The sequence below is a fragment of the Lynx canadensis genome, chromosome E3, assembly GCF_007474595.2.
Source record: "Lynx canadensis isolate LIC74 chromosome E3, mLynCan4.pri.v2, whole genome shotgun sequence".
Classification (NCBI taxonomy): domain Eukaryota; kingdom Metazoa; phylum Chordata; class Mammalia; order Carnivora; family Felidae; genus Lynx; species Lynx canadensis.
In genome coordinates, this window is record NC_044318.1 from 2534483 (window position 1) to 2560385 (window position 25903).

A 25903-nucleotide genomic window follows, 5' to 3' on the forward strand; every position below is an offset into this window, starting at 1 on the left:
CCGGCCGGAAGGGGGCTCGGCCGGCCGCTTTTCCGGACCGGAACTTCCGCCCGCCGCGTGACACAAGGGCGGGCGCTTTACGAGGGCGGACCCATGGGCGGGACAGAGTTCGGAGGACGGTATTAAAGACTGGACGCTTCCGGTAGACGGCAGCTGTGGCGGGGCTTGCTGGGATCATGGCGGAGAATCACTGCGAGCTGCTGCCGCCGGCCCCGGGCGGCCTCGGGGCGGGGCTGGGGGCTGGCCTGTGCCGCCGCTGCAGCGCGGGGCTCGGCGCCCTGGCCCAGCGCCCCGGCAGCGTGTCCAAGTGGGTCCGGCTCAACGTCGGCGGCACCTACTTCCTCACCACCCGGCAGACGCTGTGCCGGGACCCGAAGTCCTTCCTGTACCGTTTGTGCCAGGCCGACCCCGACCTGGACTCGGACAAGGTGAGGGCCGCGCGGGCCAGCCCTGGCAGCGGCCCGCCGCACACCCCCTGCCCGCGCTGAGGAGACGCGCCTCGGGTTTCGAGCCCCGCTCGCCCCTTGTCACCCGCCCGGCCCGAGGGCACCCGACCCCCCCGCCCTGGGCCGGGGGAGGAGAGGACGGCGCCCTGTCGCCCACCGCCCTCCGGGTTTCCCAGCCGGCCCACCTCGGGCGCCTCTCTCTCGCCTTCTCTTCGGCGGAGGTTTCCCAGACCTCGGACCGTGCCGTGGACCTACTTTCTTTCCCCCTCTGGGTTCTTTTGCCCCTGGTGTGTGAACTTCTCTTCTGTGTCTTCGTGTACTAACTGGCTCTGGAATCGAAGGACCCTGGCGTCTTCTAATCTTTTCGCATTCCAGACGTTTGACTTAACGTTGGCGTGGGGGGCGGGGGTGGGGGTGTTGACACGGGTGACCTGCCTTTCCCGGTGACTTGCATTTAGAGAGTTGGCGCTCCCTCGTTTACGGCCACAACGTGCACCCACTCAACACTCAGAAGGTGCCGCCCGTCGAATAATTTTTCACAGAAAATGTTGCTCGTGTTAAGGGGTGGCGAGGAGGGACTAGGTAGGAATTTTTTTGTTTTCCCGTCCGCTTTTCCCCTGCTCTTCCGAAAGGATAGGAGCTTCTAGGTTTGCAGCGTGCCTTTCGTCTCCGCAAGCGTTCGTACTCCTGTGCAGACGATACAGAAACTATACTATCACCTCTGTAAGTCTTGTGTGGCCGAGGAAGAGCTTCTCAGGAGCTGTCTGGATTGAAACTCCGAAAAGGCCCTGTTGTAAGAATAATTGTTACCTGCGTTTATCCCAGGCAGCTCACATCCTTCTAACTTTGCTGGGTCTTTTCAGTTGAGCCTACATAATTGCACTTGGCTTTGTGCCTCGCCAGCTCAACGTTTGCCAGGCATAAGTCTTCCCAGAAGGACTCAGATCCCTTTTCAGGTTCAAGAAGGCTGACAGAGACCATCCTTGGTGTGGCATGACCTTACCATCAGGAAACGAGAGCTCCTGAGTTACCACCACACCACTTGTCGTTGGTAGAAATCAGGGTTGGAGTTGCTGGCAGTCTAGTCTCCCTTGTCACCACCCCCAGCGGTTTCCATTGCTTATTTGACCGAGCTCTCCACTCTCAGAGAATTGACCTCCCAGAAAATGACAGTCATCTCCAGGGTAGAAATAGCCTTTTGTTTGCTGTGATTTTCCTTTTATAGCGTGGGTGTATGTCTTACTGTGTTGTTTTGTTTTTTTTTTTTAAAAACAGTGGGTCACAGTGGCCATTCACTTGCATTTCTACTCGAGAGTTCCTGTTTTGTGTATTGAATCAGATTTGAAATTGCTCTTGTCCACTGGGTTTTTTTCTTTTTCTTTTCTTTTTTTTTTTTTTTGAGGCAAAGTCTCTCTATTCACTAATACAATTAAGACCCAATTAACGATAGCTTGCACAGTTAAGTCAATCCATCCCTTTATTTTGCTGTCTCAAGACTGCTTAAAAAATTACGCATGACTGTAATAATCGTCCTTTGGGGGAGGTAATTAATCTAGCAGCGTATATCCATGTTGCTTTCTGTCATCATCATCCACTTAACCACATCTCACTTCCAAAGTGCAACACCGAAATTTAGAACATGAAGCGGGAGATTCAGATTCTGTCTCACAGAGGAGTTGTTAGTAAATAAGGGTTAGTTTTTGTCACGGATGATGGGAATTTGCCAGAAGGAGTAGTGTCAATTCACACCGGTCACGGTGGTAGAGTACCTTTACTTCAAAGAGAAGAAAATGTGTAAGATACCGGGTCCTCTCAGTTTTTCCCCTCTTGGTTCCGATGAAAGAATGCCTCCCATATTTGCTCCCGGATGCTTAGACTCTGAGCGAGGATACAGAGGATGAGGGCGGAGGGGAAGGGTGTTTGGAGAAGTGGGATGCCAGTGATTCCATGATGAACGAGGAACAGGATGTTGATGCACGTGTCAAAGCCTCGAAGCCCTCAGCCGGTAGTTAGAACGAATGAAAACATACCTGGCAGATATCCCTAGGACTGGACGTCAGCACAGACCTGGTGGAAGATTCCAGCTGGGCGTTTGACTAGTGTTGATCGAGCTCCTGGGCTCCAGCAAGCTGGTGTGTGGCTAGGGGTTGGGTGGGGAGACTTGAAGGGCAGTTGTTCCAAGAAATGGGAGACCAGGAACCTTTCAGGAACCCATGGGTTTGGAGTTCACTGGGAGAGTGCCTGGAGCTTGGAAGCCGTGTGGGAGATGTGGACCAAGGGTGGACAGACAGGTTGTCTTCTGAAGATGTGGACAGACAGGTTGTTGGGGAGAGTGGGGGGCGGGGCTGCGACCGGTCCCCCTCCCCCCGAATCCATGTTCCCTGTCTCAGGACTGAGCCTGGGACCACCGCCCGCCCTTTCGGAACTCCAGACCCTTACCCTCTTGTCTCATGTTCTGACTCTGGGCCCACTGCTGCCGTGCCGTTCTCTTTACGGACAGCCCAAGCACGAATTCTCACTTCCTCCTGGGGTTTCCTCCGGCGGGGCTGTGTCTGGGGTGTTCATTTCAGTATGTGCTCTGCTGTCCTGGGCCATCTTTCTCCCAGGCTCCTGTAAGGGGCAGGGCAGGCGTGATTCTTCTTCCCGGAAGTGCTTTGTAAATACTTGACGTGTGATTCATTTGGGTTAAGTCTCTTTGTATTCCGTGGTACCTGGCCCATTAGACATTGTTGAAAACAGGTTAGAGTTTGTTTAGAGCTGAATCAGCCCCTGTTTCAGTGTGGAGATGCTTTAGGAGTTAAAAGGGAAACAGGAAATACTGCTACTTGGTGGTTTGAAACCACTGAGATTAAGTAGGATTTGAGGTGGGTTCAGTGTCTGCTGCCGAGCCAGGCCCGGAGAAAACATGAGCTTTTGTCCTTTGACGGGGCCATTGTCCTGGCTCCGGGGTTGCAGATGCTGTGGCGTCAGACGGGTTTTGGAGGGGTGGGGCTTGTCACAGTGCTTCTGACGACATGTCACTCGCAGTTCTTTGCCTGTGCTCACTCCGGGTAGACTCGGTGTTGGCAAGAGTTTCAGACAGAGTTTCGGTTGGAAATATAGTGGAAGGGATTTTACAGACAGGGTGAAGTGACGGGGGTGTGGGTGGAGGTACGAACTCTTAAGTCGCTTGGCAAGAGCAGTGGGGATTCCTCAGAGTGGAAAGAGCAGATTATGTTCCGTGTAACCAACTCAGAGGCGAAAGGCTAACTCCCCAAATTTTTAAGACCATCCCGGGCACTGGTGACAGCTGTGTCGTCCTGTCTGAGGCCCTGAGTGGGTGTCCTGAGACTTGGGTGCGTTGCATTTCACGCTTTGGTTGAGGATGTGGCTCTGAGCGTGTTCTTAGCCCCGACCGTGTGCCGTGGCTGGTCTGGGACCCGAGCGAGAGGGGCCCCCCTTGAGCTGGGAGCAGCCTCTCCCCTCCCCCAGGGGAGAGCAGGTGCTTGCTGGTGGTGCCCACATTTCCTCTTCACAGGGCACCTGATCGGATGGCCCTCGGACCTGGACCAGCCCGTGAGCCCAGGCCGGAGAGCCCTGAGAAAGGACTTGCCTTGCCGGCGCCTGAGGTTGTCCCCGCTGTCAGCCGACGAAGGGCAGCCCAGGAGGAAACGCTTGGCCCTCCGGAGCGCTTCCTCTTTCTGCACATGCAGCCTGTGGTTGCTCCTGCCTAGCAGGACGGTGACGAGTTTGCTTTAAAGCAGTGGTCGAAAAACTACCCTCCGTCAGGTGTCTTGCCTGATTTTGCAAATCGAGTTTTATGGGAACGCCGAGGTGCCCGTTTGTTTGCGCGTCGTCTGTGGCTGCCCTCGGCTGTGAGTGGGCGCTCGCCGCTCCCTTCCAGGACGCTCCGGGCCAACAGTGTTTAAAGTCCATTAAAGGAGCTGACTGTGCACCAGGGGACGTTAGTACGTGGCCAGGGTGCTCCACCCATGCTGCAGAGCATTTCGGTATGGAGCTAGGGAGACGGAGCGTCTTCTCTGGTGGCAGAGGTAGACTGGGGACTCGGGCCTGACTTTGACTTTGGACACACCGTAACCCGCTGTGTGGCCTTGGGGTGAGCTGGTGCACCTCTCTGAGCCTGAGTTGTGGAGGAGCCTTATGAGTTCAGGAGGAGGGTGTAGGTCACAGCACCTCCACCCAGCGCCTGTGCGGGCTCCTTGCAGTAGACGGAGAGCACCGGTGGCAGTCTTAACTGTTGGCTTGGTTTTCAGAAAGAACTCTTTTCCCTCCCCTTCAGAACTTGTTTTGTTACCGCTTGTTTCTTATGTATACTCTTGGAACCACCGCAAGCCTCGGCCGGCCTCCCAGGGCAGCGTGTGGGAGCCTGGCCCTCCTGCTGCCCCTGCTCCCCACCCCAGAGCTCCTGGCCGATCTTAGGACAGGCCCCAGAGGACGGCTTCCCAGTTCCACCAGTGCCATGGGGGAGGGACACAGCTTCCTGGGCAGCTACTGAGTTTTCTTGCAAGAAATTTGAGGTCTTTGAGCCTGGAGAGCGCAGCTCCAGGGTTCAGGTACCATCCAACCCAATGAATGAAATGGGCTTGAGGCATCCAAGTGTGGGTGCGACACGAGTGTCTCTTCCCGTTGTCCACATTCCGGTGGGTTCTCGTTTCCTCGGCAGCTGGGCTTCCAGGATCTTTGCAAGTCAGGGTTGGGTGGCAGCAGTCCTGGAGCGGATGAGCTGGACCAGCTCCAGCGCACAGGCGGAGGTAGGAGTTGTGAAACAGGCAAGGGACAGGCAGGCGGCACGGTGCACCAGGTGGTCGTCGCTTGAGGCAGCGGAGGGGCCACGGGCCTGCCCTTCAGTCCCAGCAGGAAGGAAGGGCATCCTCTGACCCGGGTCTGCCAGCAGGGCCGAGTGTAGGCAGAGGGCAGAGGCCACCTTGGAGGCAGCAGGGCGGTGGCTGTCGGAGCAGCGGGCTCGGTGTGAGCCTCCGGCAAGGCGCCCTGGCTGCAGTGTGCTGACTGCGGCCCGACGTGGCCGACACCCAGGGGCCTGGGGACCAGCCTGGAGGCGGCCACGCCTCCGAGTCAGTGGAGGGGGCACTGTGGTCGGGGACCCTGGGTCCCTCCTGTGTGGTGCTTCTGCCACAGGGAGTCATGGTGCCCGCCTGTTCCCGTCGCTCGTTGATTTTCTCATGCCAGCAGATTTATAGTGAACACACGCATGCCCACCACCAAAGTAAGTAACGTGGCATCTGTGGAGGGTTTGCGTGCAGGTGTTCTGCAGCTGGCATGTCTCTAGGGAGGGGTGCACCTGACAGAAGTGTTGTAGCAGCTGGGACCTGGATGGTTGGCCCGCGGGCTGGCAGGTCCGGTCACGGGATCTTGCCCAGGACGGTCCCCTTGCCCCAGCGTGACCGGCACCTGCCGCTGCGTGCACGGTGGATGCGGCGTCTGCTCCCAGGGGGTCCCGGCCCTGCCGACCTGAACCGGTCACGGTGAAGCATCCCCATGTACTCTGGGGTCTGGCGGGACCCACGTGGGTGGACCCTTCACACGAACGCTCGGGTTTGCTGCTTGGTGAGCTCTTGTGAGTCGTGTATGTCATCCTAAATTCCAAGTTGAATTGACATGTGGCCATCTGGGACATCCTGGGGGGAGGGCCCTGCGAGTCGAGTGCAGTTTGAGGTCTGAAGACGTTCGTCGCCACGGGCAGTGCTGAGGGTCGGAATGACCCAGGACCCTGACACACGTGCCCTGTCTCTGTCCAGAGTCCTGCGTTTCCTATGTTCCCCTGACGTGCGCAAGGGTGTGTCAGCTCTCAGGGTACACAGGGCATCTCGGGGCTCGTGCAGGGAGCGCTAAATCAGAACCAGCTGGCACTCCTGGGCATGGGGTGGGGGTGGGGGTGGTTGTGAATTCCAGTGCCTCACACATGTGTCTGGTGCCTCCATTTCATCGTTCGTAATCGGGGACATCTAAGGCCTCTTTGGGATCAAGACTTTGACAAACTATAGAAAACAAAACAGAAGAGGGCAGGGGTTGAAGGTTTTACGTACGAGTTTGAAATAGTCGCTTAAAATGGATAACTTAAGAGTAAAACCTAAGTATTTCTAATAAGGTTCATCGCAGAGGTTTGTGCTCAGAGGAAGGATTCTGTGCTTTTGCATTTAGATTTCAACTGGGAAATTTGACAGAATTGATCTTGGTTTCGCTCAGGACCCCCCGCCCTCTTCAGGTCTTGGTGGTTGTGCATTCTCTCCTGCACCCAAGTGGTGGTGACGCTGTTTCCCGGGGTGTTGATGGAGGTTGTGAAGGTGACTGAAGGTGCTCCCCAAAGAGCGCTCACATGTCAACAGAATCATTCTCCATTTATTGTCGTTGATGTTTTTTTTTTTTTAACGTTATGTTTGAGAGAGACAGAGTTCGAGGGGGCAGGGGCAGAGAGAGAGAGGGAGACACAGAATGGGAAGCAGGCTCCAGGCTCCGAGCTGTCAGCACAGAGCCCGACGCGGGGCTGGAACTCACCGACCACGAGATCGTGACCGGAGCCAAAGTTGGACGCTCAACCTTCTGAGCCACCCAGGCGCTCCAAATCATTCTCCATTTAGAATCTTGTGTGAGAGCCTGACACCCTTGGCCCTCGCTCCTCATTGCCATTTTCAGGACCATGTGGTTGTGTCAATGGAGTGACCCCTGAGGGGTGAGCGGCCCCCACTTCGTCCGCGGTGCTTTGCTGGGCAGCGCATTCGATCCTGCCCTGAACCTGAGAGCCAGGTTTTGCTTCTGGGCGCAGAGTGGGCAGGGAGAACCTCAGGTTAGGGGGCTGTTTATTGGGTGGCCCGCTGTGTTTCCGGCCCCTTCGGAGCATTGATTCCTATCCAGCAATGTGAGCTAAGGGTGGCTGGTGGGCCCCGAAAGGAGTGGACGGGGTGGGCGGGGCTCCCGGGTGGTTTCAAAGCAGGCTCGGCCTCCCTGCCTCCCTGCTGAGGGACTGCAGGTTGGGTGTCTCCTGGGAGAGCACGTGATGTGGGCTTGGCCCTACCTTTGGTCGCTCGCTGGCTCCTCTCCAGGAAATGACTATGAGCACGGGGCTCATGGCCAGGACCTGATGATCCCTGTGGCCCGGCAGCCTCTCCGTGTGGGGCCAACGGTCTAGCAGCCTAAGCTCAGGGAGGCAGGGTTCCGGCTTCCCATGGAGACGCTGGGCTCAGCCTCGGAGGGGGGGCCCACTGGGAGTGGCACCCAGCCGACCTGCGCACCAGCGAGCCACCTGCTCCGGGTGTGCGGCCTGAAAGCCTGAGGGGTGTTGGCGCTCAGTACCGTTCAGGAGCCAAGGCCAGCTTCCCCCGTTTTAAGCCTTTAAGGTACATGTATATTTTTAAAGCCAGCACTAAACAAGTAGGTCAGACGCTAATTCACTGAGAAGTGGGGAAGGTCAACAGAGGGAAATGATTTGTCAAGAAGCAGTCTTAATTCTGGCTCTTTTATAAAAAACACAAACCTCACCACTCTACAAATGTAGCACACGCTCATTATATAAATGGAGGGCAGGACAGAAAGAGGAGACGGGGGACCCGCGAGTCTCGCCAGCAGCCGGCGTCGACGTCTTGCTCTAGTTCCCTGCTGCCTGTTGTAAGTGTGACCAGACCGGGGTCCTGCCCGCGCCCGCGCCGCTCCCGCACTTGGCGTTGTGGGTGTCGCCAAGATGCTTCTCCCTGGGCTTTTGCTTAAGCAGCCTGAGACTTCTCTTCTGAATTGGGGTGTTTTGTTTTGTTTTCTCTCTTTCCGTGTTCTGTACTTTCCTTTATTTCTGCCACAGGATAGAGGCCCCAGGGCCGCATTCCCAGCACAAGCACATGAGGTGCTGAGGCCCCTCGCCCCTGTGTCAGCGTGCCGGCCGCAGTGTCCAGGGTCTGTCCACCTGTCCACGGCCCAACCACACTCACCAGCTCTGGAGTGTGCTGCTCATGCTCGGCTGCTCAGACGCGGGGGTTTTACAGAGGAGGTCCTGCCTGTGAGCGTGAGAGTCAGTCTCATCATCCGGGCAGTAGCCCAAGATCAAGGCCCCGGGGATTTTTGGGGTCTCGGTGTAGGGCCCCTCACACTTCCTGTGGAAATTGAAACCTCCCAATGAGCCCAGGTAAGAGCCCCACGTCCTGTCGCTGCTGCCCGGCCCTACTGCCCTCGGAGTCCCTCCGACGGAGATGAACCCCCAGGAAGAAACTGGTCCAGAGAGCCCTGGTGGGACTCCGTGGGGGAAAGTGCTTAAGTGCCGCTCTTCAGCGGCGGGGCGGGACAGGCTGGCCTCTCACTGGTGGGGGTGGCACGTCCGGGCGTCAGGTTACCCGGGGCACAGCCTGCCACACAAGGTCACTTGTTCTTTAGCGTGTTGGGGTCCCGTCAGTGAACCCGCTGTTCTGGGTCCAGGCGGGCTCCCCCCGAGGCAGGCTCGGGAGGAGGGCTCCGTGCTTCCCTCCGGGCCGGGCGTGCGGGAGTCCGTGTGGAGGCAGCCGAGGGGCCGAGCCTGCCCACCCTTCCTGTGGGGGAAGCACAGTGTGATGCCGGTCCTCGAGCCCACAGTCTGGCCCCACTGAGGCCTGGGCCCCGTGTGATAGGGAGGTTCCCTGGGGTGCCCTGTCCCCAGCCAACCACCTGTCAGCTGTCTGTCGAGGTAGCAGCGAGCCGTTGAATCGTTCCTGAGCTTGGTGATGTGCACACGTCACGTGCTGGACTCTTTTCCACCTGAAGGTGGGGGTGGGGACGAGTCCCCCTCGATTTCGTGTTGTGGCAGCACTGTCTCTTTCTTTCTAGACCTTGGGTCCTTGGGCCTTGCGTGGAGAAGAGTAGGGGTCCAGAGAGACAGGAGGCAGGGGTCCTGGGACAGTGTCTGACAGGTGCTTCTTAGATGGGGGTGGGGGCGTGGGGGTGGAGCACGAGGATGGACCCGGGAGGTCTGCGTGCAAGCGGTGACCCGTCCTGGCCGGAGTTTGGGCGGAGGGCCCGGGTCCTGCCGCTGAGCTGCAAGGCTCCGGGCCCCAGCGTCCCCACACCCGGGGTGCCGTCACTCCCCCGCAGACGGCTGTGGCTCGCTTTCACAGGCAGTACCCCCCACGCCTCTTATTCTGGGTGGGCCTGTGTGGGCTCTACTCCATGGAGGTGTCCTTCGGAACTTCCCCCGCCCCCGTGCCAGGTCGGCGTGTCTGCGGACCTGTCCGGGCTGTGGTTGATGAAGCTTGCCGGCAGCTGGGCAGAGGGCCCTAACTCTCAGAGAGGCCCCGGGCATCCCCCGGGAGGAGCCAGGGCCCACCTAGAGGAGGGAAGCACCTTCTGACCGTCTGTTGTGAAGGCCTCACAGACTCCGCAACTGCCGCACGGGGCGAGGCTCCTTTGTCAGCGATCCCTGGGAGGCTCTGGGACCACCTTGCAGCGGAAGACAGGCTTGTGCGCGCAGTCACTCTTCCGCCTGCCTCTGACCCCCTCCCCGAGGTGAGGAGGCCGTGGGCACTCGCCCCGGAGGAGAGTGTTGGGACAGCTTTAAGACGGGAAGAGGCAGAGCAGCTCCTCCGCTGTGTGTGTGGCGCTGCGGTCGCCTTGCCGCCTGAATACGGCGAGGTGATTCTGCTACCAACAGAGCTTCGCTTGGCCCAGACCTGGAGTGGAGACAGACCGGGGTGCGGGGCTGCAGATGGCCAGAGGTGCGCGGAGCCTCAACACGGTGTGCTTGTGGCTTAAGGGGCGCGCGCAGACCCCACGCCCCCGCAACCCTGTGCGTGCCTCCTGGCCTGGGGTCATTCGTGGGGATGCTTGCTTTCTCGAGCGGGACTCAAGATGCTTTGTTCTTTGCAGGATGAAACCGGTGCCTATTTAATCGACAGAGACCCCACCTACTTTGGGCCCGTGCTAAACTACCTGAGACACGGCAAGCTGGTCATTAACAAAGACCTCGCAGAGGAGGGTGAGTTGGGGACAGGGGCCTGGTGGGCAGGAGGACCTTAGGAAGACCTAAGACACAGACCCCTCTGAGCCTGAGCTGCCCTGTGAGGCACATGCCCCGTGTGCTGGGCCCCGAGCACCCCCATCCCCGCAGAAATCCCGGGTGCCTGCGTCCCCTCGCTGGCTCCTGGCGGCCTCACAGATGTGCCCCGTGGGGCAGCAGGCGTGTGTCTCCGAGAGGTGGGGCCGGCTCGCTGCCTCTCCCCCTGTCTTCCTCCGGAAGCGGAGACTTCGCGGCCTGCTACAGTCGAGGGGCCGGGTCGCCCCCCCACCGTGGGCGGCTCCAGGGGCCTGGTTAGCGATGGGGCTGGGGCTGGGGCTCCTCCCCCCCGGACGCCACTAGTTCTCACCGCTGCTTTGGCTCCGGCGGTCACAGACACGCCCGCCGTGGGAGCCCCGGGGCCTCCTCGGTCTGGGTGCGCTCTCCTTCCAGGGCAGCACTGCGCCCTCGGCTCCGACTCCTGTCTGTGCTCAGACGTTCCGTGCGGTCGCAGCAAGTAGAGATGCCGGGAGCGGCCGTTCGCGCGGCTTAAAATGTCACGAGGGCCCTGCGAGGTCCAGGGCGCTCTGGCTCCGGCTGTGACCGAGGTCCCGTGACGAGCGCCCACACTGGACTGGGCTGCTGCTGCCACCCTCGCCGCTTCCGGGTCGTTTCTTTCCCGGGCCTCCAGACCCGGGTCGGCGTCTTCTCTTGAAGTGACCCTCGCGGACGTGCACTCGTGTCGGTGGCAGTGCCTTCCCTTTGTGCTCTGCTCGCGGAGCTCTACAATTGCAGACGAAACTTCCCTGCACGGACTGTTTCTGGGGGGGCTGCAGACAAGCGGCTGCCGCCCGTCTGCTCCTGCGAGCACAGCACACGTAGGGTCCCTGCGCGGGAAGGGGCCGCCTGCCCTTCAGGCCGTGAAGCCCCCCCCCCCACCCCCCCACTCCCACACACAGGCCTGAGGGGCCGGCCAACAGCCTCACGTTCTAGTTGCAGCCTCCCTGAGGGCAGCCCTGAGGAAAGATGCTGCCCACCCCCTCCTCCACCCTGTCCGTGTTGCCTGGAGACCTGGTTGGGCCTGAGCGGAGTCCACGGCTCCGGGCTCCTAGTGCTGCCAGTGCAGGGACACGTTGTACAGAGTGAGGTCTGGCCGGGACAGATCTTCTGGAATGCCTGTGAGCGATCTTGAAGCCGGGCCTTCTCGGTTTGTTCCTTAGAATTTCCTGGAGCTTGAGGGATGCCTGGGTGGCTGGGAGCCACCCTCTCAACCAGCCACAGTCTTCCAGTTTAATGGGGAAACTGAGGTACCAACTGACTCAGCCCTGTACGAAGCCACTCGGCCGGGCCCGGGCCACACATTCAGGGCAATAGATGGCCCACGGGCTGTGGCGGCAGGAGACAGTGCCACCCCGGTGTGCCCAGTGCAAGGCTTGGAATAGGTGCAGGTGTGACTGTGCACCCAGCAGCCCACCCGGAGTGACGTGTGCCAGGAGTAGGGTCAGTAAGCGCACCCTCTGCCCTTGATCCTGGGGAGCCCCGCCGAGGGCAGCAGTGTCTGCAGGAAGCCCGAGGGACCGGGCTGAGGAGCTGCCAGTTCCACGGCAGGACAGGGGTGAAACATTTATTCCTGGGTCTGGTGAAAACTAGGCATTTTTCTCCATTCCAGGAGTGTTAGAGGAAGCGGAATTTTACAACATCACCTCACTAATAAAACTTGTAAAGGACAAAATTAGAGAACGAGACAGCAAAACATCCCAGGTAAGACCAGTGGCTACTCTGCCCGCAGCTTCCGAGGCCTGACACGTAGGCACCGCTCGCACCCCTCCCTTCTTGCCGACCGGGGGCAGCCTCTGCGCGAGGCCCCAGGATCGGCGCTGTCCTGTCTCGGTGGTCTTTCTCCACGATCATCCTAGCACCTCATTGCTTGCTCTCTAGCTGCCTCCTCTGGTGCTGCTGGCTGGCACTGTGGCCTGCACTCTGGGCACATGTGTCCAGTCCTGCCCAGCCTACCCTCAGGGAGCCCCACTCCAGGGGGAGGGGATAGACTTTGCCACGGAGGGTGTGGAGTGGGTGTGTGGACATCTTAGGGCATTGTAGGCAGGGACGCAGCAAGTGCAAATGGCCTGTGGCAGGCGTGTGCTCAGCCCACTGAGAGGGCTAGTGTGGCCAGAGGGAAAGCAAGCGGGGAGCTGGCAGTGAGTTCAGGGGTAGACGGTGGAGGTGGGGTTCCTGCAGGACAGTGTAGGCTCCACGAAGACTCGGCTTTTATGGGGAGAGAAGGGCTCAGTCAGCACTCCGCGTGCCCGCCTGGTGGTGCAGATCCCCTCGTGGGACCCATGCGCACTTGGCCAGTCAGCAGTGCCGGAGCCAGTCCAGCCACTCTGCCGCCCGTTAGGCCAGAGTTGGAAGCGGGCTGCGTCCGGCATCTTGCGCAGAGGGAGGCGTCGAAGGGTCTGAGGCATTAGTTTGCTGTCGTGTCAGCTCCGCGCTGGCTGGCAGAGTGAGCAGCTCCTGTGGGCGGGGCGGGGTGGGGGTGGGGGGGTTGGACCTGGAAGTGGGAGCGCCTGCAGAGCTGCCTCAGTCATCTAGAGGCTCCACCCGCGTGAAACCCTTCCGCTCCCCCTCCCCCAGCGGGCTCTCCCACCGGGCCCTGCAGGCCCCTGGCTAGAGCGCTTGGCCCTCGTCAGACTCTTGTTGAAGACCTGGCCGCTCAGAGTGGCTGGTCCTAGGCCCGCGGCGTCCCCAGTCCTTCCTCCTGTGGGAGCCTCTCGGGTGCCCTGACAGTCGGGAAGGATCCGAGGAGGGGGCAGGACACAGTCACAGGCTCCCTGGTCATCTCCGGCCACTGGCCACTGCTTTCCCCTCCATCCAGCTGTATGACACAGTCTGGCCCGGCACCTGGCTGCCTCTGTGTCCCCCTCTGCGGGGGGTGGGGGGACGCGGTAAAGGAGCCTCCCCTCACAAGGCCTGGGGCCGTGTGACCGCTGTTGTCTCAACGTCCCTGTGCTCACCTCCGGGTCACATCCCCCGCTGTGCTCCGTCTTTCTGTTGGGACCGCCGCCTCCTGCCCGAGGAGCAGGTCCGGAAGGACAGGCTGCTGGCGGGCGAGTCCCCGAGGTACTCTCAGCGCCCGAGACCGAGCCTCGGCCGCGGCTCAGTGCAGGTCGCGGGTGGGTGCGTCGGCTGGTGGGCCCGGTTTTCTGAAGCCGCTTCACTGAGGGCGGAGGGAGGGCTCAGGGCTGAGCGCCCCGAGCGTCTCACGGCTTTTCCTGGCAGCGGAGCCCGAGGCTGGTCCTGCGAGGCTCCCCGGGCCTTCCCTGCCGGGCCTTCCCAGCTGCCTGCACTCACACACGGTGTCCTCCTGTGTCCATGTCCCGCCAAGGGTGCTCTTGGGATTTCAGGAACGTGACTCATTGTATTTTGCAGTTTAGAAATAGAAATACTTGGGGAGGCGGATGAGGAAGTGGAAAACGGCAGCTGTGTGGCTTGTTGGTTTTGCTCTGGCGGATGCGTTCGGGGTTGCTTTGCGCCCGACAGCCTGAGCCCGAGAGCTGGAGGACGCAAGCGGCAGTCTCGCCTGGGTCCCCTGCTGGGCCGTCCCCAGGATTGGCGCACGGGGCCGGGCTGCCGGAGGGCGCGCGGCCCGACTCGTCTGCGGCTCTGGTTCCCCCAGGTGCCGGTGAAGCACGTGTACCGCGTGCTCCAGTGTCAGGAAGAGGAGCTCACGCAGATGGTGTCCACGATGTCTGACGGCTGGAAGTTCGAGCAGGTGAGCCCCTCCCCACCGTGCCCCTGCCAGGCTGGGTTGCCGCCAGCCTGCCCTGGAACCTTTAATTACAAAGGCTCCACCCGGGTCCTCGGGCTGCTGGCCCTGAGGGCCAGTCATGAGGCGTCCGTGGCCTGTGGTTCGCCGTCCCCACGTGTCCTCTGACACCTCACGGGCCGCAGCCTGCACCCTGTCCTGATTGGACTGGTGTCTGGGGGGGGAGGGGGAGCTATTCCTGGAGCCCCACCCCCACCCCGACACAGAGACCTCCATCCCCGCTCCCCTCCTCCTTTGCAGGGGGCCGTTCTCTGTGTCTCCATCTGGCGTCTCCCTGCGTGTGTGGGATTGACAGCCTCGGTGTATGTTGGCCCGGCCCCACCCTCTTGTCCCCTCGCATCCCCTCCCCTGAGGGCCGACCAGATGGTGGCTTGGGCCCCTGTGTGCTACGGCTGGCACAGATGCCCTTCCCGGTGGGGCTGCCCTGCCGCCCCCAGTCCCCATCCCGCCCGCGAGTGGAAAGGTGCTGCTGGGTCCGGCCCAGCCACGTCCCCCACTTTCCCTGCCTGACGTGAGGATGCGGGTGTTCCTTCCTTCGTGGTGCTCCGGCTCCCGTCCCGTGTAGCCGCGGCCCCAGCGCGGCCTCGGGGCATGTCCCGGGTGCCCTCACGTTCCTGTCCCTCGGGCAGGTCTGGGCTGAGGTTGGGATTTGTGACCCCGCCTGGCCCCCAGCCCCCCAGCCCCCCATAGCAACTGCCCCGCTCACCAGGCTCCCCTCTGGCCTCTGGAAGATTCCTCTGTCAGTAGCTTCTGTCGGGCGTGGGTTCTGGCCACGGTGCGCAGTCCTGCCCAGAGAGAGGGTGGGAAATGACAGCGTCACCCGGCCTTCCCTCTGATTAAGGCCACATCTTTTCTGTGGGTCTTTAGAAACAACGGATCATGTTGTAGAGCGCCCTTAAATGTCACTAGGACAGGTGCGGCGTTTGCATCGTCCCTCCAACCTGGGGCCAGCTCTCCGGCCTGGCAGCGCAGCAGGGTGAGTGGTTGGTCCCTGCGGCCACCAGGGCTGCTCTCTGTCCCTGACGATGTTGGAACTAGGCCTGCCCTGCCCCACGCTGGGGGTCCAGGTGGCTTCTGACCTCGTTAAACTCATGCCAGAGACCTTGCAGGGACAGGAGTCCCCACTGGCCCTGGTGTCCTCCCTCACATGCAGCCTAGACGAGTGCTGGAGAGATGGGGCTGCAGTCATTGGACCGGGTCACCCTCCCCTGGAGCCCAGTGCACAGCTCTCCTGCACGGGCTTCTGTCTTCCTCATCATGGCCAGTCTGAGGACTCTGTCCTTAGCCCCTCTGGGTGGGTCTCTACTGCATCACACAGGCCAGCTGCCTCTCTTCCCTTTGAATCTTTAAGAGGAAATTTTTTTAATGTTTTATTTATTTTTAAGAGAGAGACAGAGCGTGAGTGGGGGAAGGGCAGAGAGAGAGACACAGAATCCGAAGCAGGCTCCAGGCTCCGAGCTGTCAGCGCAGAGCCTGACGTGGGGCTGGAACCCACAGACCGAGAGACCATGACCTGAGCTGAAGTCACACACTCAGCCGACTCAGCCACCCAGGCGCCCCTCTTCCCCTTGAACCTTAACCTGCTTTGCCCACTTTGTGCCTGGAGCGTGTCCTCCTCCCAGTTCTTGCCTACAAAACCCCAGAACCGGTCATGTTCGATGAGAAATGCTCTACTCCTCAGAAGCAGGAGCAGGAAACACTGGGGGAGAAGTAGGGCGAGAGCCCCGACCCCTGAGGGGTCCTGCCACCATGCCTGGGTCACCAGTGATCGGCCACGAGGCCAGAACAAGGATCTGAGGGAGGTTCAGAAGAGGCTGGCATGCCTCGTGAGAACGTGCAGACCGTTGTCAGGGGCCACACGCCCGCAGCTCAGTCTGCACCCAGGGCCGTGTACCCCCAAGGTTCACGGGCGGTAGGACACCTCTCCCCACACTAGTGAGCCTAGAACAGACTTCGGAGCGGCAGGGAGCCCGTGCAGCCTGCTCTGCCCTTGTCTGGCCACGAAGGCTGTATGCTTGCCGCGTGGCCTTGCCCGCTGCCCCCGCCGTGTCCTCGTCCCCCCACAGTGCTGCTCGTAGTGCCCCTGCCTTTGAAAACCTCACCGTGGTGTCAGGCTTTCTTTGGACTCCTTTTGCGTTTAAAAGCGCATGAGCCTGTGGTGGCTCTGGGCTAAGCTGGGGCGGGCGGGTCGGCCAGTCGGGGGGCACCCGCACCAGCCGAGCCTGAGGTGTGTGGAGGCCACAGCGTGCCGGCGAGCACCCCTGAGCTGACCCTTCCACCTGCCTTCCCTCCCCACACCACTGTGCCCCCTCCTCGGTTAACGGCCCTGGTGGGAGGGGGCCCGGTGGCCGCAGCAGGAGCGAGCAGGGCGCCTGGGAGCCCATCACGTGTGTGTGATGAGCCATACACACGGCTCTGAGCCAGCCGCCGCTGCCCCCTCGTGACCTCCCAGCACAGGCTCCCCTCTCCTGGGGGCCCCACCAGAAACCTGACGGAGCCGGATGTCCCAGCAGGGATGGGCACGCGTGGTGTGTTGTGGGACGGCGTGTGTGCACGCGTGTGCTGTGTGGATGTTGTGGGACTGCGTTTTCCGTGAGTTCGTTAGAAACCTCTCGTCCAAGACCTGTCCCTTAACCTCCCAAGTGCCGGCTGTCTTCAGCGTGGGTGTGGGTGCCAGGCCAGGGTCTCCCTGCCGGTGGGGGAGGGGTGGGCGCTGGGCCGGAGTTCCCCTGCTGGTGGTGGAAGGGAAGGGGTGGGCGCTGGGCCGAGGTCTCCTGCTGGTGGGGGAAGGGGAGGGGTGGGCCCTGCGCCAGGGTCTCCTGCTGGTGAGGGAGGGGTGGGTGCTGGTCTGGAGTCTCCCTGCTGGCGGGGGAAGGGGTCAGGTGGGCGCTGGGCCGAGGTCTCCCTGCTGGCGGTGGGGGGGACGGGGAGGGGCAGGTGTGTGTGCAGTGCTCCAACCCCATCACGCTGCTCTCCTCTGTCCCAGCTGGTCAGCATCGGCTCTTCCTACAACTACGGGAGCGAGGACCAGGCTGAATTCCTATGCGTGGTCTCCAAGGAACTGCACAACTCCCCGTACGGCACGACCAGTGAGCCCAGTGAGAAGGCCAAGGTGGGTGACTGCGGGCTGGCGGGCTCCGGGCACAGCCGTGAACACTGTAGCTCCCTGCCCGCGGAGGGGCTTGTGGCCACGGAGGCTGCCCTTTGCAGAGCTGAGCTCGTCTCCTTAGGGCCTTGTCGTTTCTCATGGTTCGTATCGCGCTCCCGGCCACACAGGCTGCTGGGAGGCTTGTGCACCTCGTGCTTGTCGTTTGCAGTCCCGTAGTTCTCGCCTCGTGTCAGAAGCAGAGTTCTGGAAGGAAGGACACGTAGGCCCTGTGGGTCACAGGTGGTGGAATGAGGGGTCTCTGAACGCAGGCTCCCCCTTGGGGCGAGCCCCTGTGGACTCTGTGGCCCATGCCGTCTGCCAACACATCTTCTAACGGGCAGAGTTGCTTCTGGAAGTCTGTCTTTTAAGTGATGCCGTTGTAGGTTGTTTTCCCGAGGACTTGGGACGTCCAGGCTGGAGAGTGCCCCACTGTCCCCGCCTCAAGTGGCACCTGCCTTAACCACATCCATCCTGGTCTCGGGGGCCGCGTTTGGCTGGTGAAAGCAGACTACCGGGAGTGTCGCCTTGCTCGGCCCCTTGTAAACTGTCACCGGCTCCCTGACAGGCACTGGCTCTCCTGCCTGCCAAAGAGGCCAATGCGGCCAGGGTATAAATGCCTGGACGACTGTGCTGTGGGTTTGCATGGTAGCCTCATGGCCCGGAGCCGCGGCTGGCCTTGTCCAGAGGTGGCAGGTTCTAGTGGCCTCTCCTCTGGGCTCCTTCCTGGGGTCACTGACTCCAGATGCTTCCGTTCTTGGCAAAGTCCGGTACTGGCCAAGGCTGGCACCACCTGGCGGGGCTCCTGGGCCTGCATCCAGCCTGGGGGGTGGGCGGCCACGGGTGGGGACCGGGCTGGGGCGGCACCCCTGGTGAGCACAGGAAAGGGCCGCAGCCAGGATGACTTTAAACCGGGGACTCCCCAGGCTTCCTCAGATTCGTGGCCTGGGTGGCCTCTGGCCGGATCGCCACCGGCCCAGAACTGCCCCGTGACCCTTTCAGGGGCCTCCGTGGAGGTGTGGGCCCAGGAACAGACAGCAGAGTGTCCCCCAGCATGTTAGCTTTCCCAAAGTGGCCATCTCCGTGGGGCTCGAGGCAGCTTGGTCATCACAGCATGAAGTTCTGTGTCTTCACGACAGGGTGACTGTCTGGGACGCAGGGCGTCCAGAGGGGGGGGGGGGGGCTCCTGTCCACGGCCCGGACTCAGCACGTAGCTCGTGTGCAGGATCCAGGGCAGCCTCTGGGTCAGGGAGCGTCCCCGCGGCACCGGGCCTGGGACGAGCCTCCCGTGGAGTCTGGGGTGGAAGGTGGCCCCAGCCTCATAAGGAGGCGGAGTTCTTGTGTAAGTTGTTCATTTTTAGAAGGTTTTATTTCTGAACTTGAAAAGTTTTCGTGGCCGAGCTTCACCAGGGCAGCCGCCTGAGCTCATTTCCCTCGGGCGGGGCTTCAGCTGCAGAAAGCTGCGTCTGTGCTGTGAGGAAGCTCCAGGCGTGACCCCAAATCCCTTTGCTTTTGAAAACGCGGCCCTATTTTTCTCTCCAAAAATACCTCGCTCTGAAGTGTTGCAGCCACGGTGACTTCTAAACGGGGGCAGTGGCGGGAGCTCCCCAGGAGGCGGAACCATGGTCGGGGCCTCCAGAAAGTCGTGGAAAACCACTGGGGCCGGGCTGGGGGACAGCCTGGTGGCAGTGGTGCTGCGCGTCCTGAGGATGGGAGTCAGGCGGGGGCTTAGTGAGGGCAGCAGTCCACACGAGGGTGGAGACCTCAGGTTCGAGGGCTTCCCGGACCCCTCTGCCGATCTGACATTTGCTGGAAGGACTTGCGGAACTCTCCGGCGGCAGGGATGCGTGGGGACGGGGCGGTGGCTGAGGCCAGGAGGCCTGGTGGACACGGAGCTCCCTCGTGTAGTCTGTGGACTCAGGACCCGTGGTAGCATGTGGAGCACTGCCCGCCAGCGATGTCCCCCACCTCTGTGTCCGGAGGTTTTACTGGTCTCGGTGAACTGGACGAGATCAGTTGACGATTGACCAGTGACCGATCTCCCACTTGCCTGATCGCAGTCTTCAGCCACCGGGCCCACTGACCCTACCATTGTCACGTTCTTAGACCGTCGTGTCTTCTCTGGAGCCAGCAGCATAGGCCAGACCTCGACTGGGCACGGTTCAGTTCTTCACTGAAAAGAGGGAAGGAAGACTCTGGAACTTGGGGAGTGCCAGGCCCAGGGAAAATGGCCGTGCGTTTGTTTTTCTCCATGGCCCGTCTGGGCCTGTGGGTTCGGGGCCCAGGACCACCCCCGACGTGGGGCAGGTCCGTGTGTGCGTCACCACATGGCACCATGGGAGCTCCTGACCCCAAGTGCCGCCGCCCTGGGCGGACGCGGCCTCTCTGGGTGGGCTTCCCCCAGCTGCCCCCCCGACCCCACCCTGCACTGACGGTGCCCTCTCTTCTTCTCCCTTGCCGCATGCTGCGTGCCGAGCCAGAGCGACGACGAGGAGACGGGTCCCGATGGGGATGACTCAGATTAAGTGTAAATGTCACGGTGAGCTCTGTCACCCTTGAAACTGACCACTCACCGTAGTTTCCTTGACCCCAACCCTTCCTCTGCTGCATTTTTCCCATACCTGTAGTTGACAGAGAACCTTCCACGCTTGACGCTGACTGTAGATCTCCAGTGGAGCCAGCCTGTCTGTTTCCTTTAAGACATCTGCATGGGTAGCCCTGGAACCTGGGCTGGGGTCTCCGAGAGCCCTGTGTGTTAGGCTTGACAGGACCTCCTTGCTGTGGGGGTCAGCGGGCCAAGGACATGGGCCTGCCCCTCCTGGGGACTGGCAAGCACCCAGACCCTGGCTCCCCGCTCCTTTCACTCTGCCGTGGTTTCAGGACCACAGAGACAGGGCTGTGCCTTAGCGGGTGGACCTCAGTCCCCATGCCAAAGCCCACAGCGCCTCTCACCCTGAACTTCACACAAGGGATGCTGAGAGAGGGGAGTCTCTGAGGACTTTCTTTCCGTTTGTCCTATGATGAGGGGCTCCGCTAATGCTCCCTCGGCCGCCAGCTGCTCCCCACGTCCCTGTGTTTCCTGGCCTCTTCCCTTGCCCAGCTCTAGAACCCAGCTGTGTTGACCACCAGCAGGGGCCACCTGCTCTGTGCCCTCATCTTGAGCACAGGAAGTCACCTAGAGAGGGCAGGTTGCTGGTGGGCGAGCCAGGTGTCATCCAAGGAGCTCCCCTGCTCCCTCCAGGGCCCCCATTCTCGGGCCAGGCCATACAGGTCGGGGCTCCTCAGCCTCTGTCTGACCCGGGAAGAGCTCGGGAAAGGCGTGCAGCCAGCCGAGCACTAAAAGGTTGGCCGTCGGGCCGTGAGAACTCTGGACTGGGGATTGCAAACTCAGAGCGGCATTTCCATCTTTAGTTATTTTCTCGATGATCGTATAAGTATACAACATCCTCGGTGTTGCCTCTCGACCCTCCCGTCCTTGAATATTTGTTATTTGGTTCTTTAAGGAAAGTTTGCAAGCCCTGGTCTGGGCCAGCGACCTGCAGTGCAAGTCTGCTGTGTATCTTCAAACTCACCAGTAGCCACGGTGAGAAAGTCCAAAGAAAGGCAAATTTGTGCTCATACTGTCAATTCAGTACGTGCAGAACCTCAGAAATCGTGGAGATACTTACTTTCCTCCTCGGAGTCTCTGAGACCACATGCGTAGTTTGTGTTAGTGGCCCCCTGTTCGGAGCTGCCGCGCCTGGGGCTCAGCAGCCACGTGGGCCGTGGGCTCCTGGATCGGCCTGGCCGGATGCCGAGCTGTGCTGTGAGCCTGGCCGGGCGCTGGGGGAGCGTGGGGGAGCCTGCCTGCCGGCCAGGCGCTGGCTGCACCCACCTCCTCCGGGAGGTCAGTCTTGTCTCAGCCCCCGCCCCCCGCGGTTCATCTTGCTCCTCCCTGGGGAGCTGCTCTAGGGGCCTGGGCTTGGACCGCTGAAGCAGCGTCAGCCTGCCTGGGCCCGTCCGCCGGGGACTTGAGGGACACAGCTGGTGTCCGTGGGAGGCGGCCCAGGTAAGAACCCATGCTGGGTGGCCTGGCCTGTGACCGTCACAGGTCCTGGGAGGGGTTTTCTATCCTTGTTAGGAGGCGGTAGTTGGGCCTCACTCTGGTAGGGCAGCCCCTCCTGTGTTGTCACCTTGCTCTGGGCCACGTTGCGGTCGCATAGGCTTCCTCCTTTCCGCCGTGATCTCAGATGCTCCTCTCCTCTGCTGGGCTCCCTCAAGGTGAGCGGCAGCTCTGTGCTTCATGGGCTCCCACCGATTCTGGCTTGCCCTGCAAACAGCAAAGATGCTGGGGCTGGGGCTGGGGCTGGGGCTGGGGCTGGGACCAGCATCTTGGGAACAGAAGGGACCTGCAAGGGCTGAGTGGGTGTGTACGATCATCCCGGTCACCTCCTTGGGCCGTGTCCCTCAGACAGGGTCCATCTGGGCTGAGGAGGGATGTTCAGTCTGGGGTGCTGTTCCCCCATCACAGCAGAAGGTGCACCGTACAGGAAGAAAAGCGGGGTCCCGGGTGGTGGGCACAGTGGGCCGGAGAGCATGAGAGCATGCCTCCTGGGTGTTCGGAGCCCTCAGAGACGTGCTGGGCACGGGTCCAGGGACCAGTAGGGGCATGTAGGGCACCAGGGCACAGGCCGGAGTGACCCTCAAGAATTTGTGACTCCTGAGTGATTCCGGACAAGTGACAGAGAGTGACTGGTGCCCCCGTTCCTGTGGCCACACTGCTCTGGGCAGCCACCCTGGCCTGTGAGCAGGTGGTTGGGGGCTGGTGGGGCCTCCCTGGAGACTCCGTGGCCAGAGCAGCCGTGTGGACCTGGTGCCAGCAGGCTGGCCCCTCCCGGGGCACAGTCCCACCTTGTGCCTGGGTCCAGGGCTCAGAAACAAGGTGTCCTCAGAGCCATATCTCACTAAGCTCCGGAATTCGAGCGGAAGATGCCTCCAGGAGGCTAGCTCTCACACTGCCGACAGTGTGGGCTATCTCCGGTGCCCACCTTGGCTGGGTTGGGCCAGGCCGGGACTCAGGACGTTTCTCGTGGTTATCTGGTGTTTAGCCATACCGTACATATTGATCGAAACCACAAGGTCTGCCAGCTCTGAAGCCCCCACCTGGGGACACAGGGCAGTCCCTTCCCCAACCTGGTCTGCGTGGGGTTCGGCTCCGCAGGTGTTTGCCAGGACTCAGGCCTGTCCCCAGGTAGCTCCAGGCCTTGAGAAGCTCCCAGCCTGGTTTGGGGGTGGGAAGCACGGATGCCAGGGCTGAGGGAGGGTGGGGGCCTTGCTCTGTCCCTGAGATGCCGAGGAGGAGTGACAGACACAGGGACGGGCATCGTGGCCGAGGAGCTTTGGGCTCTGCGGGGCTGCAGCAAGGAGGGGTTGGCACCCTTGAGGTGTCCGGTCCGGTCACAGGGAGGCCAGCACACCGTGAAGCAAAATGTCAGCCCTGCTGGGCAGCGTGCAGGGCGAACTGGTGGGTTTGGGGGTGATGGGGTAGTCCTGGGGGCTCAGGCTTCCGGGCTTTGTGATTAGCGCAGGGTTGAGGGGACACTGAGGAGACTTGGTTTGTGATGGGACACGGAAAAAGAAAGAGGAGCAGGCTGTCGGGGGACCGACGGTACCTGGTCATACACGGGTCTGCAGCCCAGGACTTAGCCAGGCTGGACACTCAGGACTTGGTGCCTGTCCCACAAGCCCTGGCACCCTCGGGGGGGGGGGGGGAAGAGCAGGGGTGGCTCTCAGAGGACCTCTGGGCCCTTGATTAGGAGCCACTGGTGTGGGAGGTGGGGGCACATATGTCTGCCGTGGGCCAGGATGGAGAGCCGGAGGGCCCCTGGCCGAGGGCCAGAGGTGCGTGAGACGGCCCCCTCAGTGGGGTCTCCCGGCCCTTCTCTGCCCCTGACCTTCGTGCTGGCCTCTTGGGCCCCCTGGGGCCCCCCGGGCGTGGACTGGGGCTCTTGGGCCCTGCTTCTGGTGCAGGGCGCCTCTCTTTGGGGCCTCGTGGCTCCCAGCTGGCCGCCGGCCGAAGCCCTGTCCGCACCTGAGTCCTTATTCTCTGTGTTTGGCGTTTTCAGATTTTGCAAGAACGGGGTTCGAGGATGTGAGAAGCATAGTGTTGACAGCTGAAGAAACATTTTATCTTTTCCCAAGATGCAACGATCTGCCATGTCGAGGAAGCTTGGCCGTGAGAAGAAACCTGCTTTTGACAATTTCTCTAGAGATCTGGGTGTGGATCCTTTTTTGCCTCTGAGGTGGGTGGTGAGAGACGGGACCAGCTGTCTGAGGCCCGGCATCCCCACTCGGAGGAGGCGTGCTGGCCAGGTGGGGGTCCCCACGGGGCCCCCGCTCGGTATCCCGCGTGCCGCATGGGCCCGAGGCAGGATGCTTCCAGCCAGCCTAATCACCGAAGAGCATTTAAAGGACAGCGTTCTTGGTGCTACATAAACAGTCTATAATGGAGCCTGGGCCTTGCTGGTAGGAAGCGGCTGCAGCGCCATGGCCCGGGCTCTGGGTGCCCGCTGGCACCCACGTGCGCACCAGGCCCTGGTCCTCGGGTCGGGGAGTCTGCTCTGCCTCCCAGGCGGGAGCGGTTGGCAGTGTCTCGCAGCCCCAGCGGCTCCCGGGAGAGGCGGCCTCCGCGTGTTCACTACTTTCCGGGCCTCGGCCGTGGGCCCGGGCCTCCTTCAGAGCCAGGCTCCCCCGGCCTGACCCTGCCTGGAACAGTCGAGGCTTCTCCATTTGTATTTTCCAGGCAAGAGAACTTTGCACCCCTTCTTCCCCAGCGTGGATGGACAACCTAGCGTTTTTACTTTTTAGAAATGCCTGAAAGTGTTGCTGCGTTTTGGACCGATCTGTTAAGTCACTCAAAGGGAGGCAGAAGTCCGTCTCGTGCGGCCCACCCTCAGGCTTGTGGGGAGCCGTTGCCCGTCAGTGCCTTTGTCTCGCCTGGGATGGAGGCCGGGGCGGGAGGCCTGTCCACCTGGCTTCCGGAGCGGAAACTCCGGGTCACGCCGAAAATTGGATGTTTACAGTGCATCACAAATCTCTCTTGCCGGCTCTCTCATTTTCTTTGTCTAACTATGCAGTTCTCTGGTGTTTCTGGGGTGTTTGAGACTTCACACGACCTGCACGGGCTCTGCCCACGCGACCTGACATTGGAGCCACTAGAATCCCTGTAGGAACCGCTGCTCGCATGCTCTGAGGACAGGCCTTCCTTAGCTGGCCGTGGGGGCTGTCCGCGTGCGGGGGGCCTGGCTCGGACGTGCAGCTCTCGCCTTCCTTGCTAGGATCGCTGTGCGCACTGACCGCTGCTGGGTGGGGCGGAGGCTCTGACATGCTTCGTTTCCAATGCTTCTGGAGGCTTCTCGCCTGTGCCCTCTTCTCCTTTGCCAATGACCTGATTAACCTACTTCTCCAGCACCCAGGACTTACCTCCTCCTTTTTGTAAGGTCTGTTGTATGTTGTTGACTGTTGGCTTCAACCGTTCATAGCAACCTTTCTATAGGGCACATTTAGGTCCTCGTGACCCGCCCTCCCGGTGAGCCCCAGGGAGGGGGGCAGCCCCTTAGTGGCCTACGGGTGTACCTGTGGGGCCCTGCTGGCCACTTAGCGTCGTTTGATTTGTGACCTTGACATAATAGATAGGCTTGTTGTTTTTTAATTTAAAGATATTAAGACTTAATTCACTAAAATTTATTCTAAGGGGATATTTATACTTTTATACTTTTTTAGGTATCCGTATTTTATCAGCTTACAGCCTAAGTTTCCCCTGAAAATAGCGAATAAAGTTGTGTATTTATGAATGAGCAGAACAACTGTTAGTGTCTTAAAATGTGTGGAAAAGCAGCTGCTGCAGAAACGCTGCCCTGGGCTTGTGGTGACCCGGACGCAGTCAGTGGCCAGGGCGGAGCCACCTGTGTATTGGCTGCCTGGCGAGGGCCCGGCGAGGGCCCGGCGAGGACCAAGGCACAGCAGAGCAGCACGTGCCCATCTCCCACCTCCACCAGGCCAGCCCCGGCCGCCTCCCCTACCTCTTGCTGGCATCATGCCCCCATCCCCGGGGAGAGGAGCTCATCTTCGAGTGGCATTTTTAAGGCACTGATGCCTCGCGGCGTTGAGTGTGTTCACCTGTCTCGTCTCTCACCCTGGCCAGAGGCACCAGCTGTGTGGGAATTTCTCCGCATCCAGGGGCACGTCCCGCCAGCATGCAGCCTCTCTGGCTCCCCCTGGTGGCCTCGGGCTGCCCTCCACGCTTGGGGGAAATTCCCACCCCCTGTGCTGCAGCGCCGCCCCCCTGAGGTTGGGAGGGATGCCTTTGATCCCCAAATACTGGAGCGTCTGGCTGCCCAAACCCCCAGCCGAGTCCCGAGTGTCCATGCTGCTTCCAGGCATGCTGCTGGCCTGGGGCCAGGGGTCTCCGGGGTCCTGGGGTTTGTCTTGCCAGCCCAGGCTGGGGAATGGGACCTGCTTGCCCGGGTGGCGGGGGTGCTGAATTC

The 25903-nt window shown here is 61.1% G+C and overlaps 1 protein-coding gene across 2 annotated transcripts; it reads left to right on the forward strand.

Annotated features, from left to right (window-relative positions):
• The first annotated feature begins 91 nt into the window (after positions 1–91).
• Positions 92–25216, forward strand: KCTD5 (potassium channel tetramerization domain containing 5). 2 transcript variants are annotated; one of them, XM_030300833.1, is made up of 6 exons: positions 113–428; positions 10281–10389; positions 12077–12168; positions 14084–14179; positions 17220–17345; positions 23483–25216. In XM_030300833.1, the coding sequence occupies exons 1-6, from the start codon at positions 177–179 to the stop codon at positions 23510–23512; spliced, it is 705 nt and encodes a 234-aa protein (XP_030156693.1). In that variant the 5' UTR covers positions 113–176; the 3' UTR covers positions 23513–25216. The 2 variants fall into 2 exon arrangements, with proteins under 2 accessions (XP_030156694.1, XP_030156693.1); XM_030300834.1 differs by lacking the exons at positions 17220–17345; positions 23483–25216 and adding an exon at positions 15101–15655 and having other exon boundaries at positions 92–428.
• The last annotated feature ends 687 nt before the right edge of the window (positions 25217–25903 follow it).